This window comes from Natrix helvetica, assembly GCF_964273705.1.
Source record: "Natrix helvetica genome assembly, chromosome: 4".
Classification (NCBI taxonomy): domain Eukaryota; kingdom Metazoa; phylum Chordata; class Lepidosauria; order Squamata; family Natricidae; genus Natrix; species Natrix helvetica.
In genome coordinates this window covers 42,784,419-42,808,481 of record NC_138550.1, presented here as the reverse complement: position 1 = coordinate 42,808,481, position 24,063 = coordinate 42,784,419, and the positions used below count along the sequence as shown (strand labels likewise).

Below are 24,063 nucleotides of genomic sequence, written 5' to 3'. Positions count from 1 at the left end.
TGTTATAAACTTAGCAACTGAAGTAATTCATTTAACAACTGTGCACAAGAACGATTATAAAATGGGGCAAAATTCACTTAACCAACGATATCACTTAGCAACAGAAATTGCGGGGTCAGTTGTAGTTGCAAATCACGGGTGTCAAACTGATGGCCTATGGGCCAGATGTATCACTTGCAGGTCACATCCACCCCAGCTCTGCAAAGGGAAAAAAACATCATGAAACGTCACATGATAACAACCTGATGCCGCAACTTTGACACCCGTGTTGTAAGTTGAGAACTATCTGTCCTCATTTCATTATGACACTAGAATGACACTGAAATGGCCTTTGATACCAAGGACTGTTAGAAAGGGCAAAATCAAAAATTTGGTAAAGATATCCGTGAAAGAAGAGCATAGCACTATATGCCATTTTGTAATCTGATCTGCTCTGCAGGTTCCCCGGTTCTCAAGAAATCATTTTCAGGGGCTTTGTACTTTTCAGGAAGGCAAAGAACAGTATGTTTTGGGCAGCTCTTTTCCCTGGGCAGGCATCTGAATGTCTGACTGAGCATTACAATTGAGTTTAAGAGATTATAGATGTAGGTTTAACAGTGTGTTTTCAGATTGAACAGCACTAGTTTCTTTAAAAAGAGAATCTCAACCTTTTTGGAATGTCTTCAAAAACATTTAGAATGTCTTTATACAGTCATATTCACCTAAATCAACTTAAACTTAATTATCTATCTTTTTAAAAAAAATCATTTAATTGTTATAATTTATCATTTGGATCATTCTATAATAGACACACCGTATTGAAGCCCTGCTTATCTTCTATCTCAGGATCTCTGAAATTCTTCTCTTTAAATATGCTTAAAACAATAGTTTCAAGCGGGAATGGAGAAAATGCAACCAAATAATGTACCATTTCCTAGAATATGTAATGAGAACTCCATCTTAACTATTAGGTTATTACATACCAAATTGATTTCCTATGACCATGGGGCATATACTATTGGCTATACTATATTCCGCGAGAAATAACATTTTTAATTGACTGTAAATATATTTATTCCAAACATATTTTTACCTGCAGAAAATAACTTTAAAAAACTTTAAATCTATTTTTATCAGTAGCATGCTATTTCACAGAAGGTCTTGTATTACTTTTTAATCAGAGATATATTTTCACTTTTGTTCCTTCTATGTATTAAGTGGTTTTTATGACCTTCTGAATCACCATTGTGATGATGTTACCTAATTGGGTAATGAAACATCTGCAAGCAATCAACCAACTTCAGAGAGCTCCACAATGTAACCCTAAACTAAACATATTCTTTTAAAATATATTATTTTCTATTTAAATCATCAACTGACTCCATAATACTAAATATAGTTCTGTTTAGGAAAAATGTTGTTTTATACTTTCTATCTTTGAAAATTAACCATATAAACAAAGGCATGCCGTCCCTTTAGAGGGGGGCAGGTGGAGGGGAGAAGCGAGGTGCGCCTCTTACCTTTCCAGGTCCGTTGCGTTCCTCACCCTTTTGTCCAGTGAATCCCCTTGTAAAAAAAACCTTGTGAGTTCAACTCATGAAGTTTTTTTTACAAGGGATTCACTGGATGAAAGGGCAAGAAACGCAATGGACCCGGAAAGGTAAGAGATGCACCTCGCTTCTTCCCCCCCATCTGCCACCCCCCTCTCAAGGGATGGCGGGGAAGGGAACACGGCGCGCTGCCTTTACCATTGGGGCGAGGTGAGCGGTGTTGGACCGCAAGGTGCGACTCTTACCTTTCCAGGTCCGTTGCATTCCTCGTCCTTTCGCCCATTAATAAGCCCAAAATAATTATATATAATTATATTATATAATATATTATATAATATTATATATTATATTATATAAAATTATAGTATCTATATAAAATTATATATATATTATATAGATACTATAATTTTAATACATGTTAATTTAATTCATACATTTGTTATGATCACTATGACATTCTATGAAATTCCATATGGCTTTTAAATTCCAAAAACAATAAAAAACAATTAAGAAGTCCAAAATAAATAACCAAAATAATAAACACAAGGTCCCATAAATTCATCAATAAATACATTTATCCCAGTCTTTGGAATAGAGCCAGATTTTAAGGAGCAAGGACATTCATATCTAGAGAGGCAACAAAAAAGCACAATAAAGGGACCTAGACTCAGCCACCCTTGAAACATATTGGAGAGGCAGAGCCATGTAGATTACATTATAATACTCACAATACATAATTGTGAGGTAACTGGGGTATGAATAATTGTTTGATCAGCATTCTTTTTCAAGGAAAGGGTAAAATTGTCACAAAGACCTTTGCATCTATTTTTTTTTTAACTTGGAACTGCAAGTCCCGAAGGATACTTAAGTTGTGTACCACGCTTCAATAAGGAATAAGGAAGACCATCCAAGATCAATGAAGAAAACCTTAATAATTCAAACAGCCATCTCCACCAAGTCTTGTGATGATTGAGCCAAAATCTATTCCTCCCCATCCAAACCGATCCATTGGTACTACGTCAATACATTGACAACTTTATCAGCAAACCTCAGGTAACTGGCAAACGTTCCTCCCTCAACAAAAGGATACACAGCTAGCCATTCAGTGCAACTGTCCCTGCACTCAGAAAAAGAGGAAGAGAATATTCATTTATTCTATCCATGCAAATGAACATTGTTCGTGTTAAGTGCAGATTTAATCAATTATGAAAAGATTCTCATTGTTCTTACTAAAATCCTACATTTGTTTCTTTGTTTTTTACAATTCATATTACAGCATTCCTCTGTACAGGCCACCAGATAGTGCATGACATCTCAGAACATTTGAAACACATAATTGGCTTTTAAGATTATAGTAGTATCTTATTTACTGCTGAACCTGTATTTCCAATGAATAAAATATTTGAAATCTCTTGTTCTTGGTTTATTTTAAAACATCTGATTACAATATTTTGGGTATCTTGCAAACTAAAGATAAGTGAATCATGTATTGTCATCAGTGCTGTCTCTGTCACAATACTAGTTATTCTGCCAAATATTTTATGAGAGCATTTAAAGACTTTAAGGGCTTTTGGCTACATAACAAATTTTCTAATTGTTAAATGTAACTAAGGGCTCAGCCTTATTTCCTGTTTTTCCCAGAGCAAAGATGCCCCAATAACCTTTTATTGAAGGCATAAATAGACAATATCCTCCACACATCTTTTCTTGTTCCACTTCAGTTCGGGAACATGAGATATCTGTAATGCTATCTTTAAGCAGTGCTTCATTTAATTATAAGCAGTCCATCTGCTATTAGCTAATGTAGGCTATTGTGAGCATTCAGGTCACTTAGGACTGTTCTTCATGGTAATTTTGTCTTGAACTGCTGATTTTCCTTTTATGGAGGAATTCCTACATCAAGGTGGTGACATTTTTTTTTTCTAATGTAATGCCATTCTGAGTATTTTGTGGTTTAGTGTTATGTCTGATGCTATGTCCACTTCCTTCCAGCATTCTTTTCCATATTCAATTGAATTGAGATATTGGAGTGAAATTTGGAAGAGTTAATGGCGGTTATCTTTCTAACCCAGGTAACAGCAACGACACCAGAATTGTCTACCCTCATGTTATAAGACTGGTAAAGCTCTGACCAAATACAGCCCATTTAACAATATGGTGAACTGGAAGTTGGCCCTGTAAATCAGGGGTATCAAACTCAAGGGCGTGGGCTGAATCTGCCATGTGGGGTGTTTAGATTTGGCCTGTGGGGCCGACCTGGAAACAGCTAAGGACAGTGTCTCTGCTAGTGAAAACAGAGATTGGGAAAACCGCTTGGGACCATCCGGAGCTCCGTTTTCAATTGTGTTGGCCTCCTGCAGCTTTCTGTCAGCAAAAACAGTTTGAGGCTGTGCACAGCCCTCCCAAGCACTGTTTTTTTTTTTCTGGCATAGGGCTGAGGAGACCGCCATGGCCAAAACAGACACCAAGCTGGACATGCCCACCCTGGGCATGGACCTCCGGCCGCCTGAAGTCAAATACAACCCTGATGCAGCCCTCAATGAAATCGAGTTTGACACCCCTGCTGTAAATCATTCCATGCCACTCTTTTGTCCTACAGGCCCATTAGTGGATTTAATTTGGGATGGAGTATAATAGAAGACTGATAGAAAGGTGGTGTTTCCATCATATGACATTCAGGAAAGTGGTAACTGTGCATTCAGGAATGGCCCTGACATGGTAGGATCACCTCCTGAAAGAAGAGGGGAAGGGGTCTGTCCAGAGGGAATGCTTCATTAAGTGGGTCAAAGTAAAAATTGCAAATTTAGTCAGTATTCTTACGACCAAGCTTAAATTAGTGGAAGAAAACAGAGACATGCAGTTCTTTATTTCCAGGCACAATAAAATGACATTCTTTCAAAAGAACCAAATAAGTTGAGGTGCTGACCATATGAAGAAAATCTGGTTCTAACACTCAATTTGTCAAAATGAAGAAGAAACAGAAATAACCCAGCAAATTTTAGTAATGTATTTGAACTATTGCTAAATATATTAAAATATTTCACTACTTATAATGATGACTAGAACTGTTCACTTTTGCAAGGCTATCGGGGCAGTTCTGATCCTATCTTGTTTTCCTACTGCGGTTGCAGTTGCAAATTAGTGAACAATATTGTTTCAGGGATGTTTGTTTGTTTGGTGACTTTGTGTCATTGTTGACTCCTGGCAACTGCCTGGATAAGTCCCTGCAGTTTTCTTGGTAAGATTTCGGATGTAGTTTGCCTTCCAAAGGCTGTGAGAGTGATTGACTCAAGTCACCCTGCTGGCTTTATTATTTAAGGCAGGATTGGAACTCACAGTCTCTTGGTTTCTAGCCTAGTGGCTTAATCACCAACATCAAAGTGTCTTTCTTCAGTTTATTTATGTGCTTACATATATTCGACCCAAACAAGCCATATTTGTTATGTTGAAAATAATGTGGACAGAAGTCAAAACCAACAACTCTGTAACATAATCACTGATGCAAGCCATTTCTTATACGTATTTTCTCTTTTTTTTTTTTTGAACTATCAAAATCAGTAACAGTAAAAAAGAAAACTAGAAACTTTGCCTACATACCCAAGGTCTGAGAAACCTTGCATTTTTTAAAAGGAAATAAAGTTTTCATGTCATCTAAATATTTGTGATGACTTTCAATGTTATTTCAAAAAAGTGAAATGTTTTCTTCATGTAAGTTCCTAAGATGTAATTGACTGGACTCCAACAGCTTGCTAGTTAACTTTTATTATATTTATTATATTCCCCCTTAACAGCAGTATTTTTTTTACTGTTGCAAAAATTATTACAGCTTGTGACTATGGATGTTGCAGCCAAAGAAATGAAAACTACCTACCATATTTTTTGGAGTATAAGGCGCACCAAGGTTTGAAGAGGCAATTTAAAAAAAAAAAGTAGGGAGGGAAAAAGAAAGAGAGATTAGGTCGGTAGAGATAAAGAGAGAGTAGGTAGGTAGGTGGATAGAGGGAGAGAGAGAGAGAGAGAGAGAGAGAGAGAGAGAGAGAGAGAGAGAGAGAGAAATATAGTAGGTAGGTAGGGAGAGACGGTAGATAGATAGATAGAAGGAGAGAGAGAGAAATACAGTAGGTAGGGAGGGAGAGAGAGAGAGAATAGGTAGGCAGGTAGGTAGAGGGAGAGAGAGAGAGAAATCTAGTAGATAGGGGGAGAGAGAGTAGATATGTAGGTAGATAGAGATGGGAAGAGAGAGAGAGAGAGAAATACAGGTAGGTAGGAAGAGAAAGATAGTAGGTAGGTAGATGTTTCCAGGTGTATTTATCCATGTGCTGGAGAAGAAAATTGCTGACAATCTGCAGCACCTAAGACTTTGTTTCTGCTGGCACAGCACTTGATCAATCTAATTTTCATCAATCACTTTAAGTAAAGAGCTTTCCGAAAGGGGGAAAAAGTTTTTGCACTCTGCAAACCTCCCTAATACGGCCCATTTTTTTAAAGGCATGAATAGCCTTGGGAGGGGGCTTGCAGAGTGCTCCTGTGGGGAGGGGCAAAAACAAGCAAAAAATGGCCCATTTTCCCCAAAACAGGCCTTTTTTGTCAAAAGAATTATTTGCATAGCCTTATGGAGGCTTATAAAGTGCTGCTCGGTGCTGGGGGGGCAAAATTGAGCAAACAACGGCCCGTTTTTTGCTCATTTCTGCCCTCCCCAGCCCCCAGGAGCTCTCTGAAAGCCTCCATAAGGCTCTGCACGGCCATTTTGGTGAAGGGGGCAGAGCTTCTGGAGGCAAAAAATGCTGTATTTGATGTATAAGGCGCACCCAGATTTTAAGCCTCTTTTTTGAGGAAAAAGGGTGCATCTTATACTCCAAAAAATGTGGTATATAAATTATTTCATGTTAGGGCTAGGTAGGTACAGTGATGACTCATATAAGTCTCTTTTTTGTTGCCTAATAATAATCTAACTTTGAAGTTAGATGATATTCTCTCTATAATAATATGAAAAATATTAATTATTTGAAGAATGTTTAAAAGTTCTGAAAAGAGTACCTCAAAAAATTGTGATGTGTGTTAGTAATCAACTACACAAATAAGTGATACGTATAAAATACTTTGAAGGCAAACTTGGAAAAGAAAACAGAAGTTTCTAAACTTACTTCTTTGTTCTTGGAAACTGATATAGAATTCCTGGTTGCATTCTGAAAAACAGATAATAGGGATTAGCTATTAGTAATGTCATTATTAATTTTTTAAAAAAACACGGATTTGTCCAAATATTTTGGTGAATATTGGACTGCGGAAGCAAGAGACAGGAAGGGGAAATGAGAAAGATTTTTTTTTCGTTAATATGAACTGTGAAATCTTGCATATCCTTTTCCTACAGAACAGCAGACATTCTAGCTTTCCAATAGTTTCAGTCCAAATAAATAGTTTATAAGCGTGTTTCCCTGAAAATAAGAGAGGGTCTTATTTTCTTTTGACCCCCCCGATATAAGCACTTGGCCTTATTTTTGGGGAGGAGGTGTTATTATTTTTGAGGTGCAGGAGGTGTCGAGCATGGTCACCTCATGGCTGCTGTTGTGTTGCAATATTTTCGGGCTTCTTTTTGAGGGAGGGCTTATTTTAGCGCATACACTCAAAAGCCCAATTGGGCTTTTTTATCTGGGCAGGTCTTATTTTCAGGGAAACAGGGAAGAATTACATCTGTTTTCATCTCCCAAGTTTTGTGCTTGGGATAGTGCTATAGTGCTACATATTCTGTTTATGAAGGAAGTTTCCTGAATAACCAAACTGGACAAAGCAGGTACCCTTTTTGGTAAATCTTGTCACAAAAGCTATGTCTGAAGGGAAAGGAAAATTTTAGATTTTGTCCGCAAGTAAATTCCTGTGATATTTGTCAAGATTTGTGGATGCTTAAATCAGTGCAGCTAAGCTTTGCAGTTTCTATACGCTGACCTCTGCTTGTCATAATAACTCCAGTAAAGAGCTTGGCAATAACATAAGTGAAATACTCAAGGAATTGCCAAGCTTTGATTTTTCTCTGGCCACTTTAATGGGTCCCAAAGGCCACAGACACTTTAAAGCTCTTAAGTCTCCTGTAAATTGCATGTGGGTTCCATGTCAGAACAGTTGGGAATTCAGGAACAATAAAGATTGCTTGAAGCTATATAAATTGAGTATTTGTCTAAGCTTTTTTACTATGTTAGAAATAAATAAATCATAAAGTATCCCTATTTCAATGTTTGTTATGTGTGTCCCTGTTAGCATGATAATATTATTTACTAATTTTTGAAGTAGTTCTACATTTTTGGGATATAAAAGGTATCTCTGAAAGTTACTTTCAATTGCCAAATTTTATTTTATTTTTTCTACTGGGCAAAGATTTTTTTAAAGGATAATTGAAAGTGGGGCAAAATCAACCTGACATTCTCCATGTTATTCAGTTTTACAGAGAATACACAGACAAACATACATTATAAGGCTTTTAGAAGTGGAATTAATTTATTTCATCACTTAGCAAAATTCTCATTTTATAGAAATAAAATAAGTTATTTAACACATTTTCATTTTGAAAATGTATTTTAATTTTTTTATGAAGAATAGTCATGGCTAGATGTTTTGCTATGCAGTGTGTGTGTGTGAGAGTGTGAGTGTATACATACATACATACATATATATAAAGTTCCCCTCACTCATAGATGTTAGTCGTTCCCAACTCTAGGAGGTAGTGCTCATCTCCATTTCAAAGCCAAAGGGCCAGCGCTCTCTGAAGACATCTCCATGATCATGTGGCTGGCATAACTAAACGCCAGAGGTGCACAAAACACTGTTACCTTCCCACCAAAGGTGGTTCCTATTTTTCTACTTGCATTTTTACATGCTTTTGAACTGCAAGGTTGACAGAAGCTGGGACAAGTAACAGGAGCTCACTCCATTACACAGTGCTAGGGATTCGAACCACCAAACTGCTGACCTTTCTGATCGAAAAGCTCAGCGTCTTAGCCATGAGCCACCACATTCCTCACACACGTGTGTGTATGTGTGTGTGTATGTATTTGTATATGTACATGTGTGTAAGTGTGTGTGTGTGTATTCTGCTTTATTCTGCATAATCCATAGATTTGCTTTTATAGTACCTGGCCAATTGGGTAGAAACCATTCCACGGAACAAATGTATTTGAGTAAAACACAACTCTGTTCTATCATTTGAATTCAGGTAGCCTAACTGAAGCCCTATTTCATACAACGGTATTGTGAACATTATATTATATAATAATGGAAAGAATATGAATATTTTTAGAAAATTGAGTAGAAATAGTAGCACAAGGTGCATTTTCACATTGTATTTGAAGAGCACCTAGTACATGTAAAACCTGAATGCTGGATAACAAGAAAAGAAGGCCATACAATAAGCACATTGCCTTCCTTTTTAGTAATATTGATTTTTTTACATTTCTCAAGTAATGATCCATAGTGAGAAGAAATTAGCTGGTGGTACACTTCTAAGTTTGAATACTAGTTAACTAGGGATTTAAAACAGCTGTTTATGACCACATTCAAGTAATTTATTATTCATTTATTTGTGCTTTGGTTCAGCTGTCATGCTTATAATATGCCTGTAAAAAAAAAAAAAGGAAGGAAGGAATTTGTTTTTAATTTGAGGTAGTTTGGTATGTTTGCTTCCATCACTCAAACATGCATTATTTCACTTTTTTACATAAAATACTCATACGTTAGGCAATTCCAAATGCCAGGTGACCATTAATGTTTGTAATGGAAAATCAATTATGTGAAGGGAAATTATGAAAAGAATAATACCAACTGCTAAAGACTAGTTTCATTTTATATTATTTTTTTAATATATGAACATAACTGTCTTCATGAAAGCACAAGATGCTGGATTTACACTGAAGTTCAACCATCTTTCTCACCATCATGTTTGATATTAAAACTCTTTAAAACATGATGTTTATAAAAGGACACATTTTTATAAATGACATTAAAACTAGTTACAACCTTGCACAATTGTAATGTATAATCCTGAATAAGATTACAACTGGAATCTGTCAAATATGATTATACAATCCCTATAACCACTTTCCATCAACATAGGAAAGTCAGAAAGGAAAGAATTGTGTACATTCTTCAACTAAACTAAAAATAACAAATCAGCTAAGTTTCAGTTCTACGGTCATGCTATGTTATTGGAAATAAAATATATATTTTCCTATTTTAACATCATAATTAGAAATGTATATTCTGATAAATCAATAAAAATCTGATTTGCTGATCATCATGCCTGAAAATCTGGAAATATTATAGACTGCCCAAAAATTTAAATAGAGCATGATGGCAGTGGATCTTTCAGTTCTGATATTCCAGTCTGATTATTTGAATGTTGAAGAGAATTCATTTTGAGGAAAAGAGCATCAGGAGAATTGTTACATATATTACTCTTGATTAACATTCCATTGCATTTTTAAAAGCAATTAATAAAAAATAAAAAGAATGCTTTTCAGCATTACTGAACATGCTCACGAAAAGCCATTATTTTTAGAATAACTGTATTGAAAATATCTGCATACTGTAAGTATACATTCTCTCTTTCAGAGTAACAAATAAAGAATTAATTTTAGAAATAACACATTCTTGTGTTTTAAAATATTACAAGCATTTTATATTATAAATACTAGAACTAAAGAAATAACTATTTTTAACATTCTGTCAACTGCATTATGTAAAAGTAAAATAAAAAGTGTTGATATCTTCATCTTATATGAATTGTTCTGAATGCTCCATATAAAATCTCAAAACCAATTCTAAAATTCTGAATATCAGCAAGAGAAAAAAAAAATTCTTAACAGCGTCTTTGTCAATATAATGTTAGTATTGACTGATCACTATAATAGATTTAAAGTTCAAAAACTATAGAAATAAGATAATATAGTGATTCAAGGTCTCCTACTCATTTAGATATATGACATTTTAAAATATTATGCTAAGTAGCTATTTCTATTGAAAGGAGTTTGGTTTTTCTGATTTACAGTAATAGTTCTGTTTATCATCACTTCACATATGCTGTATCAAAAAATCTTACTTTTCCACTATTATCAAATCTTTGAAAACTTCAAGTATTTCTGGAACTGTCTGAAAACATATTTTGATTTGAACGTTTATGGTAATTCTACTTAGAAAACTTCCAGTGGGTGATGACAAGGTCATGAGTCATTGTAGCATGGTTTTCCCATTCTAAGTAGGGTCACAATTGTTGCATAAAGCTCTCTGACCACAGCTTTTATCCACTGTTCTAGCAACAACTATGAGTTCAAAAGAACTATAACCACATCCTTCAAGGTCAGTGCCATCTTATCAAGAGACATAAATCATATTTTCTTTCAAAGCAACTGGTAGTATTAATGAAGGATTAATCATCTTCAAGATATAGGATATTATTTTTCCTCAGTTGTCCGATTAAGCCAAGAGAGGCAGAAATACAACCATATTTGACAGACAACACTTCAGACAACTCCCACTCCACATCATTGGAGTTCCCCCTCCACACACAATTCTTAAGTAAGTAAGCAACATGATGCCGGATCATTAACCTGGAGTCTACCAACTGTAGAACTAGCACATATTGGGCTGAATTACATATTAGGCAGAAGTGTTAGCCACTAAGCCACAGGCTCTCCTCCTTATCAGCTTGAGCCAGGGAAATAGGTATGTATTTGTGTTACAACCCCTGGTATGCCCAAATATGGGAGGGAGCTCACTACTCCCCCTTTCTGTCCTTCGGCTCATTACAGAAGACCATCCAGGCAGAAAACCATATTTTTTATTTTTAATGTTGCCTTTGCTATGTTTGTGTTGTATTTGTGCTGATAAATAAATAAAGGGAGACTAGTATAGATCTATTTCAAGCTATTTAGCTCTCATCAGCTAGCCATACCCTTACTGGGATTTGAACCTGGGCTGTATTACATATTAGGCAGAAGTGTTAGCCACTAAGCCACAGGCTCTCCTCCTTATCAGCTTGAGCCAGGGAAATAGGTATGTATTTGTGTTACAACCCCTGGTATGCCCAAATATGGGAGGAACTCACTACTCCCCCTTTCTGTCTATCGGCTCATTGCAGGAGACCATCCAGGCAGAAAACTATATTTTTAATGTTGCCTTTTTATATTTGTGTTGTATTTGTGCTGATAAATGGTGGCTAATACATCTGCCTAATATGTAATACAGCCCAGGTTCGAATCCCAGTAAGGGTATGACTAGCTGATGAGAGCTAAATAGCTTGAAATAGATCTATACTAGTCTCCCTTTATTTATTTATCAGCACAAATACAACAGAAATATAAAAAGGCAACATTAAAAATATGGTTTTCTGCCTGGATGGTCTCCTGCAGTGAGCCGATAGACAGAAAGGGGGAGTAGTGAGTTCCCTCCCATATTTGGGCATACCAGGGGTTGTAACACACATACATACATACATACATACATACATACATACATACATACATACATTTATTCATTTATTTATTTATTTTATTAAATTTGTTAGCCGTTCCCTCTCCACAAAGGGACTCGGGGCGGCGTACAATAAATAAAACACATATTATAAAAATTACACATTGTACACATTGTACAGAGGAGGTATAAAACACAATACAATATTATAATAACATATAAATATTAAAATAAGTTAAATTAAAACCCCAATAGAGATTATAAGTTTAATAACTTAATGTATAAGTTTATACATACATACATACATACATACATACATACATACATACATACATATATATGCCTTCAGTAATCTAGATTAGTATTTAAGAAAGAATTATTTAAATAATAAAAGGCTTGCAAATCTATAAAGTGTAGATAAATGAGGCATTAATTTGTTTTTATTTTTTATTCACAGAAAGGGGTTCAGCAAGATATATGTAAATGGGAATCATCTTAATTCTTATATCTTTGGTTTGTTCTAAAAAGCAGCAGGCATTGGATTTTCTTTTTATTGATTCCTTCTGAATATGACTATCACCCCAAACTGTGAATGATCCTATTTCAGAATGATGCAGACATATTCTTAGGGCCAATATTACCCAATATTAGCATTAAGGAAACATAATTGTCATCTCAACCTGGTTCGTTCTAAATGCGTTAGACCTTAATTCCAATAGTCTCCAACTAGCCTATACATTGCCTATGTGGACTGGGACTGGATTTCTCTTGAGGCTGAAAGCAATTTCCCTAAGCATTCCTATGGGCGGAGTATCTTTTGTCAGTCATCCCAGTCATATTTGTCCCAAAGGTGTTTTTTCAAGAAGCAACTGGACTTTTTTGTTTTTCTTTAAAGGCATTTTGCTTCTCATCCAAGATGCTTCTTCAGCTCTGACTGGATGGTGGGGAAGGATTTATACTCCTTGCACACAGTTGGTCATTTGCATTATTTTAAAGAATCGTTGAGGCCACCTGGATTGCAATCCAGGTGCTAGATCTCACATTTATAACAGTTGTAACATCCTGCAATTACATGGTTGCTATTTGCAATCTTCCCAGGTGACCTATGAAAAGCAGTCAATGGGGAAGTTGATAGAAGGTCACAAGTCTCAATCATGTAATGTCTTCCTTGGCAATCATACCATTTAATGATAATTTTTCCAGTCCCTATTGTGGTTGTACATCAAGGCCTACCTGTACATTACATTCAAACTTCAATTATTTGATGCATTTTGTAAACCAAACCAAATATGAATATGGATGTTCTTTCTCTGAGCTTGTGGGTAGGGTTAGGGTTAGAGTTTATGTTTTGTTACCAGGTTAGGTAACATTTTCAGGGGAAATTAGGAAATGAAGCATTCAGAAACCAACCAACTAGCTCAGAGAGTGAATCTCCATACTACATCCAAGGTACAGATATTTACCGCTATCACATATGCCAAGTTAAATCTTTGATACATTAATTTTCAGAATCCTAACCTTGGTTTGATCATAGCAAAGCACTTAGACTTATATACTGCTTCACAGTGCTTTTACAGCCCTCTCTAAGTGGTTTACAGAGTCAGCATATTGCCCCCAACAATCTGGGTCCTCATTTTAGTCACCTCAGAAGGATGGATGGCTGAGTCAACCTTGAGCCTGGTGAGATTCGATCTGCAAAATTGCAGGCAGCCAGCAGTCAGCAGCCAGCAGTACTGCTTTCTAAACACTGTGCCAACACGGCACATACAGTATGTCTTACTTCTTTGGAAATGATTCAGGTGCTCTTACAATAACGGAATACGCTGCAGAAAAAAGTGTCATTTCTCCGATAAAACAAGGCTAATGTCAGATTTACATAGAATTTGTAAGTGGACATTGTGCATCCTTTCTTTTACACCTTGATCAATGTTGAACAATTTTCTTTAAGTCATAACATGCATGATGGTTCTATGAATCATCATGCATGTTATGTTTCCATCATGTACTGTATTCGGCAACTAACTTTCAGTTCCTCATCTTCACAAAACCTCCCATAATTTAAATGTATTAATTTTATTGTAAAATTTGTCTGATGCATTTCTCAACATCTTCTTCAAGACCAAAAATCTATGTGTCTGTTGGCATGAATCCAAATCTCATTTTCCAAAAGTTTCTTGTTACCTTCCCTATCCTGTTGACTAAAAGTCTGCCAAGTAGCTTTTCAGGCCAGCTTAATCTCCCCTGTAGCATTTGTACTTTTTCTTGCACATATGTACCATCACATTAAGCAAATTGCACAACCACACCCTATGCTAATTTATATAATGTATATCTACAATTATATTTTTCAGTATCCTGGTATCATTTATGACTTTCTTTTTATTATTATTTTTTTTACTTAGAGAGAAGCATGTAGAATTCATTTTAATTCTACTCTTTGTCATTGCAATTATCATACAAATCTCTAAAAATGTACTTCCAGCATTCCCTCATTTCAGTTTCATTACACATCATTTCATGTTTTTTTATTGTTAATTCCATTCAGCCAGCTGGAAGCTCCTTTTCCCCTACTTCCAAAATAATTATTTATTTCCATTAGAATTGCTATCCTTTAATCTTAATTGTTCCTTGTTCTGTTTGACAACACATTGAATTTACTAAATATTATGCTTTGCATTCAGAATTGCAATATTACCACAGTATGTCATGTCCATAACCAGAAAAGGTCATCAATATTAACTTCCACCATCCATCCTGGGATTAGTCATTACACAGAAACCATTTTGGTGGCGTAAAGAATGAGTAAATTAGGTGAAAATTTTAGCCATCCCTTGTAGGGTCCAGTCGTGGCTTTAGTCATTACACAGAAAGGATTTTAGTAACATAAAGAATGAGTAAAGTAGATGAAAATGTTAGCCCATCAATTTTCTATATTAGTTGACCTTCTAAAGAAAAACTTAAGATCTGTTTTTAGCGACCAGTGCCCTATTTTATTTCAACCATGTTTTTATATATATATATATATATATATATATATATATATATATATATATATATATATATATATATATATATATATATATATATATATTTATGAAGAGAGGATTTTTATACAACCTATCAATTATGAGGTATACATGGAATGCACTAGTCTATCAGGAGACATTATTTAAATATAATGAATGTGAACTGAACTGAATTCAATGGAAAGCAAACAAACAAACAAACAAAAAAATAGTGAATGTGACTCTTTAAAAGAAATGCTAGAAGAAAAACTGTGTTTTGCCCTGGATTTACTTTAGAAATCCTGCAGTCTATTCTACCATTTCGTTCTGCTGACTTTGCAAACCTATCCTTAGTTTAAGTAATGTTATTGTGATTAGGTGACATACATATAGCTCTGCACGTATAGGATTTTCTCGCAGAGACAATTATGCTGAGAATGATTTAAATTATGGATACATGTGCTGGAGGGAAGTGTGAGCTAGAATGAACCAGTGTAATTAACAAATACATCATATAAATTCAGTGTATTTATAAATTCTGAGAATAGATTTTGATTATCTATGTAAATAATCAAAAATTATGATGGAAATGAGTTACCTAAATATGAAGCATATAAACAAAAATAGTATCAAAAACTTATACTTGAATTTGAACATATTTGAATTTCATATAAAACAAATGGTTTGGAGGTAGGTAAAAATTTGATCTAAAATGAAAAGGAATTTACATTATTAAAAAAAAAACACTGTTTATACCTGAATGCTTATGTTTTAATTACCTTGGATTAACAGAATTCCAAGATTTTGTCTATGTTAGCTGGGAATTTTAATACTAATAGTTCAATATATCTAAGAAACAAAGTTTGGGAAACATGAACTAATTGAACATGAACATGCACCTTTAGAATCTGTTCCCTAATGAAGCATGTTGAATATATGAAGAATAAAAATTAACTTAGTGGAATGACAGTTATGTTGGAGCAAATGGTATGTGATTGTTTGTGTGTATGTGTATAATCCCATGGCCACAATATTTTTAATTCTCCAGGCATAGTGCCTTCTAGATGAATGGATTTCCAGTTTTAAAAATTATTGGTGTTAATCATGCTAAATAGAGAATTCCTGAAATTTCTGCAAATAGAAAGCATTAATGATAGTGGAGCCTATGCTTTGTGAATGGTCAGTCTGATTTTAATATTGGTAACCTTCAAACTGCAGCTCAGGACACAATTGTGCTTACATACTTCAACTTGTTTTGGTAGAATTGTAATGTAGTAAAATTAAACCGCGCCGCTATTTTGTAATGTCTTGACTAATCACTTTAAGATTAGACCACATTTCACTTTCTCCTATTTAAGAAGAGAGTAATATGTCTGTATGCCTTAGTCAAGCAAGCTCAGATGTTAAGTAATTTACAGGATAACATTAGAGACTGTTATGAGTGACATATTCTAATATGCGATTGAAAATCAGCTTCCCTTTGCACATTTGATCAATTGCCAGATGGTAGCTTTTATCACATTTATTCAATCTGAAATATATATAGTAATTACATTGAACCTTTTCATTTAAACCTTGATTACTGTCTCCAGAGAAACCAGGAATGAATCTGTCAGTGACACCCTAATGTGAATGCAATCTGGTAATACTAATCCTAATACTTTTTTTCCAGTAGTATGATGAGACAGGGGCAATTGATCTTGCTGGGGGAAAAACACCGAGAGGGTAAAGAAATGGCATGAACCAATAACTAGCTTGCTTATTGTTATACATATAAAAATTATTTAGAAAACCATACTCAGTCTTGAAAAGCTCATAAACCAAATCAGCATTATTAGGAGCCATTTAGTTATTCTAATACATAGTAAGGCAGAAGGAGGGAGGGAGGATATCTAGCTGAATTCTCAGAGTACTGTCACCATTCTGTAGAAAAAACATTTTCTTCATTGCTCATACTCCAAGGAACAATCTGCTTTTCTTTTATTGGTAATTATTCTATATCCTTTTTTCTGTAAATACCAAGGTTTTGATAATTTAATATCCTTCAGAAGTTTTGGATTTAAATTTCAAGTCAATCCCAGACAGCATGGCTATGACAAGAAATTTTGGGAACTATAGTTTAACATTTATGGAAGGGACCAAGTGCCATATTTCTGGATAGATGTCTTGCTCATGATACCTACAATTTCTCATTATTTTATTTCAGTTTCATTTATTCAATTTAGTCACCACCCACATCTAACCAAATCTATTCTAATCCTCTGTTGCCACTATAATTGCTTCCTTGTCTACTTGTGAATTAGAAATAGTTTAATAAAACTTGTGAATCCACAGAGGATTGTGACAAACAGCACAGGATACAATGTATGTGCATTATATTTTAAATGATTTCCACGCATTAAAAAACAAGAGTTGAAAGCAAGATAGTTTCCACTGAGAAATAAACTTTTGAAAATCATGTAGGCACCTTTGTTTTTGTTCTGGCACAGCGAGAATGTTCTCCATATCAATCCAGCTTTTGACAGTACAGAATGAATGTATTCATCTTGGATCTATTTCTATACCTATATCATCTATAATATTTATATTATATATATCTATGTATATCTTCATCGGTATCACTCTATAAAGTCTATATTATATTTTTCTATATGTATTTATATTTGCATACTTTGGGGGAGGGGATTTTTCAAAATTCTTCAATTTTTTTGCTGTCGTATGAAAAAAGAAGCATTTTCCATTTTATGTTTCAGTTATCTGAACTTGAGGGAAAATGGTTCATTGGTAACCATTGATGTCATTTAGAAATGTACGTAAATACAGGAAACAAACTGTTTCAAATCTATTAAACATACAACTAACATTTTATGCAGATACTAATTATCAACACTGATGGGAAAAGAGATGGGGACAAATGTGATTTCTATTTGCAAGCAAATGCTTCTCCTTTTTTCCCACATAATTTCACACATATGTATTTCCTGGAGTTGCAGGCTTTTATGTGTACTTGCACTCTTACTTTTACCCAAATTACTGGTGTGTGGGTGTGTGAAAAGAACTAAATCAAAATCTATCTTTAATTCGCCCTGAAGTACATAGCAGGGAAGTACTAATTGTATAAGATAAAAGATAACCGAAAGTGCATTTACTTTTTGTAATTCGCTCAAGGGATTAGTCTTCTATTAGAAAACTGCAACAAGATAACACATTGTTCTGTACATAATACATTCCTGTATGTTTAATGGTTTGACAACAGTGATTGCATGTTAATTTGCCATATATTATTTGTAAAGCTTTTTTTTAGATGACAAAAGCCTCCATTTCAGCTCATATTTTTTGAAGGAACCATACCATAATATAAATAAATCTAAATATAAATCCCCGTGTTTTATAGTGACTATAATTGAATCCAGGTCCATTGGATGTGTTCTGAGGCTGAAGAATGAGAAAAATAATTGTGTAGTATTTCCCTCAAAAGAAGAGTTGTATAACTTTGGGGTTTTCTTTGATTCTTCATAGGCATTTTAGGTAGGCCAACACCAGTTTTCACTTTGGGATTAGCTGTAACCTTACAGAACTTGCATATTCAATTTTTTTTATTACCGGTTCTGTGGGCATGGCTTGGTGGGCCTGGCAGGGGAAGCATACTGTAAAATCTCCATTTCCACCTCAGTCCAGGGGAAGGATACTGTAAAATCCCCATTCCCTCCCAATCGGCTAGAACTCGGGAGGCAGAGAATAGATGGGGGCAGGGACCCATCAGAAGTGATATTTACCAGTTCTCCAAAATACTCAAAATTTCCACTACCAGTTCTTCAGAACTGGTCAGAACCTGCTGAATACCACCTCTGAGTACTTGCCCAGGAATGTATAGCTTCAGGGCCCTAGATATTAATAACTTCAAAATTTGATTACTGCAATTTATTCCATGGATGATCCTTAAAGATAGCACAGAAGTTGTAGCTGGTATAGTGTATATGTGTCTGTGTACATGTGTGTGTGTTTACCTTTAGTTAGATTGGATGATTTAGTATCTATTTTTAAAATATATCTCTAGCCTTTTCCAAAGTACTAATTATAGACTATAAAATCCAAACAATTTCCATTGCAAGTATTAGAAAAGACACTTTTTCCAATACCATCCAACCCATATTTTAATATGGGGATACTCTGATTCTTGTTCCACCTATCTGGTTTGTAGTATGTTGATTAGGAATAAAGTCTTCTTATTAGCAGTGTCAAATTTTCAGAGCTGTTTCAGAATAAATACACTTGTGTTCCATATTTTCTTGTTTTAAACAGCTACTTAAAACATGATTATTTATCCAAGCATTTGTGGGATTTCATCTGTGGCAGTATCAGACTTTGAAGAAAATTTTGTTTTCATACCATGTATTTAAATATATCCTATTAGTACACATATTTAATAGACATTTTACATGTATTTTAATTGCCTTTGAGAGGACAGATTACCTTATTATCTCTTGCTTTATAGGATTATTTTCTTGTTGCTTTTCTGTGTTCTATTGTAGAATCCTTCATGGATAGGACATATATAATAGTGATAATAATGACAGCAACAACTAGAACAATAAAATATAATTATACCAGCTGAATAACTGAGAGATCTTAGACACATTAATTATTTTGTAATTTGATCAAGAACTGACACCAAACATGTTGTATTAGTGAATGACTTTCTTGTGAAGCAAGAGTAGAGGAGGTATTGTTGAAATTTCAGTTCTGGAACACAAGTCCTAGAGCATGGAGCCAGGCAGCTTTTATTGGCAGCAATTTTTGTCTTGTCTTCTTGGCTCTCCTTCCTCTCGGTTGGGCTTAGTGTTCCATGTTGCCATAGCATTCTTTGATCTGTGAGAACAAGCAGCAAAAACAAATACAGGGTGAAATTAGGACATGAACAATTGGCATTGGAGCAGCCAGATGCTTATATCCGTGCTCTCTAGGGGTAACTGGGGGAGTGCCAGTTGATCCATATACAGTATATGAAATGGCAGCATGGTCATGGCAAGAACATATTATTGTATTGTAACTTATATTGTGAGCTTTAGACTGGTGAAAATAGTGACTGTGCAGAAGTCCTCTTAGCTGTATTACCTCTGGCTTCAAAAATATGATCTCTTTTGCTGCTATTTGTGACAGGAATGCCACACAGCATCTCCCATATATTCTATGGATTAGTCCAAGTTAAAAGGGTAAATAGAGGCATGCATTAACCAAATCATTACCAAAATGAAGGGGAATCTTTAAAACCCATGATGAAAAAGTTATTATGACTCTGTCTTTTCAACTTTGGATAATAGGTTTAATGTATATTGTCACATAAATCGAGTATGAAGAGAGTAAGGTTGGAGGAATCCTCCTCCCCAGACAATCCCAGAGTTATTTGCTATTTCTTCCCATCATGCTCATTCAGCTTCAACCCCCCACCCTGGGTCTTCTGATGAGACATTTGAAGGATGTTTTACTGACAAGTAATAGTCACTGCTATTGAGAACTATATTATGTTCAATAAAATAGAGGAATAGTTCTCCTTCAGCCTTTGTGGAAACAAGGAACATGAGATAAGATAGGGAGCTATAAGAAAGATGAAATTAATATGCATGTATTTCAGATTGATTGATGGGAACCAACCAATACCTTAGCCCATACAGGATTTAAGGATCTTTTTTTTTCTTTTCTTTTTTCTTTTTTCGTTTTTGCTATAATTTTGCACCAGTGAGGTTAAAACCAATTTCGTTGTATTTAAGTACAATGACAATAAAGATTATACTTAGTATACTTACTTAAAGAGAATCTTTGGTTACAGTACTCAGTATACATAGCAATTTTCAAACTAATTGCTGAAATTAATTCCATGCATGTAACCATTAGCATAATGTCAGTATATTTTAATAGTATCATTACAGAGTTGAAGTTTTGTTAAGTACAAACAAATACATTTTAACATTATACGATATGCTTTTTTCACTTCAATATACCTAGCTTTCATCTCCAACATGGCATCCTCCTGGCTGGGAATTCTGGCTCTGGAGATCCAACATATCTAAGAAATGCAAGTGTAGAAAGCTGCCTTTAAGGCTAATAGATAAAATACTTGTTGTGGTACTTTAGAACAAGGTACTCAAAAATAAATGGTCAATATGGCAAGTTTTTCACTGTAAACTAACTGATGGATTATTAACAGATATTTGAATTTGTTCCAGCATAAATCAGAAGGCTGTTTTAAATTCACAAATTGAGAATGAACCATATTCTTTAGGGCTGCATTTATATTTATCTGGTTCAATTCATGCAGATTCAGTCAACTCTGGGACTTGCTCAGCTATACTCTCCTCTTTTTTTATTTCTAGAGAAAGAGGATAGAGATGACAAAAGGAATATATAAAGAATTCCCACTGAGATTCATTCCTATAAATTATGTATTATGTAGAGTCTATTCTACTGATTCTATCTGATCCCCAATTCTCAGCTCCTTATTTTTGCTTCTATAAATAACCATGGACAGATATTCAGTTATAGAAGAGTGGAGACAGAACTAGAAACCTTTCCCATTTACTAACTTCTGATAGAGATTTTTCTTCTTTTTCTTTTTGGCCTGCTTTTGTATTGTGATGTCCAGAGGGCTGTATCAGTCTGGGACTACAAGCACTGTTGCATTGGTGATAAGAAAAGGATAGAGAAATAACTCCTCTGTGAATACTTAAAATGCCATATTCCATTTCCACATGTGCACAAAAAAATCCCTCATGTTGTTTTAAATTTCAGTGTCGATACTTGGGTCATTTCATACCCTCATGAATAATCTACCTTTTTGTTACTTTTTCCCCCTACTAGATCCCAATACTTTGGCTGGAAGAAATGTACCAGATCATGCTGTTATAGGAGGGATAGTAGCTGTTGTTGTCTTTGTCACATTATGCTCTATAATTCTTCTTGGTCGATATCTGGCAAGACATAAAGGTAGGATGGATTTAATCAAACTGAAGCTAAATTTTATTGTCTTTTCTTGGTTCCATGAAAACTCAGCTCTGATGAGGAAGCATTAGAATTTGTTTGTTTGTGGAAAGGTTCCTTGTTTTGATCCTTGTGGTGTCTGCAAAACCCATTAATTTTACAGATGGATTATTTGTGGCAAAATAATATCTAGTAATTTGTCCAAGGTCATGCTGGAAGTCAGTGACTCAGAGGATCTGACAAGTGAAATGGCAGTAGAAATATTGGTTTGTGCAATGTGTTTGTATAGTTACTTGTTTTCTTTAAGAAAGTTTATTATATCAATCTTGTTTATAAAGTATATGAACACCCAAACACCCACTAGCAATCATAAATTGGGGTCCTGAAATATGTGTTGAAAAACTCATAATGAGAAAAATACAGATTATTAAATTCCAACAGCATTACACTTTTTTAATATTTCCAGAAAAATATACTATCATTCAGAGATATGTGAAAATGAATGAGTGAACTTGGTCGATTCAGTTGATGGCTGGTTTAGTCAATTTTAACCATCAAGACCGTTCACTTAACTTTTATTTAGGTTGATCAAAGGATGCAATTTTTTTGTAGTTTTATCTAAAAGTTATTTTACATCTTTTGATTTTTTTTTCTCTTTTAGATATTTAGGTTTTTGTTTTTAGAACCATGGACAGAATGTATCATACAAAACTCAACTAATAGAAATTCAGCTTTCTATTTCACTTTTTGTATGATTATATAATAGATCTAGATCTCAATACTTACATTCAAAATATGGTTTGGGGCTATTAATATTGTATACCATTAATAGCAACTTAAGTGTAAATTCATTTGAATACTGGATAGTGATTTCCTTCTGGTATAGAACTGCATTATGGATTTTTAGTGTATTTTATCTAACATTTTTAATGAAAGAATGTAATAAAGGCAACATTGCTTTTCTGTCATGATAGTAATCCATTTAAATCAGTGAGACTTCTTTACAAGGGTGTAAGTTCAATTGGAAAACTTGAATGCAGCTTTTAATTCTTAATAAGCAAATCAGACAAGTTTATAAATAACTTTTCACTTTTAAACAGTTAGCCTGAAACAAGAATCTCTTCCCTTTAATGAGTGGGAAGATGACAATTCCCTTAATTGCTGCAATGGTTCAAGAACAAATTGTTATTATTATTTTTAGTTTGATTCTCTGCTTCTTGAGATCATCATAAGGAATATATTTGTCTTGGAAAAACTAATTCAGCTTAATATAGTTATACGAGCTTTCTTTGAGATGGTGCCAAGTAGAAAAATTTTCACTACAATTTCTATTATCCACAGCTAAATGGAAATATTAGCTGCAGGATGATGAAAATTAATGTACACTTTAATTTCTAATCTGCTGTACACAGCAGATTAGAGAAAGCTTTTTAAGAAAATAATAATCTCATCTTTTTTTCAAAGTTACTATTATTTATTTTTAACCTTTCCAAATTATGCTGTATCTGTCATAAATACTAAAGCATTATTACCACTTTATTCACTTCTCAAAGGTGGTTCACTGCTATAATATAAAAGTAGCCACGGCAAAGGCTGGTAAACAGGCATACAGATTTGTGAGTATAGTTTAAAGAGATCAAACATGATAGAAAATGTCTGGTCTACATTTGGCTTCATGGATCTCGCTAAATCATAGTGTGATTTCTTTTGTTTTTACCACAGTGTGTCTAGGTGTAGTTAGTCAGCCTCATCCAAAAGCTGTGATATGTGTTCTCAAAGACTCTAATTACAATAAGATGTATAGGGGGAAAGCAATTGTGATTAAAAATGTCTTTCTTCTTCATTATTTAAAAAATGATATATGCTTTTTACTTTATAAGTGAATGTATTTGCTATGTATCTCTCCATGTCTAATTTCATCAGATATTAAGACTGTATTGGCATGCACAGTATGCATTAAATATCAGCTTGCAAACTGAAATATATTTAGCTTAATTTCAAGTCTTTTTTCAACAACATTCCAATGCCTATTAAATATGTTACCAAATAGATATTACTTTCTATCTGCATTGTAAGTAGAAACATTGATGTCCTTTAGA

The 24,063-nt window shown here is 34.4% G+C and overlaps 1 protein-coding gene across 3 annotated transcripts in view; it reads left to right on the top strand.

The window, feature by feature from the left end:
• The window catches only part of CADM2 (cell adhesion molecule 2), a 374,063-nt gene that overhangs the window by 337,177 nt on the left and 12,823 nt on the right, over positions 1 to 24,063 (top strand). For all 3 annotated transcript variants that reach the window (XM_081952063.1, XM_081952064.1, XM_081952062.1), the window contains one exon: positions 21,845 to 21,970. In XM_081952063.1, the coding sequence (XP_081808189.1) occupies positions 21,845 to 21,970 (126 nt within the window). The remainder of the gene's footprint in view (positions 1 to 21,844; positions 21,971 to 24,063) is intronic.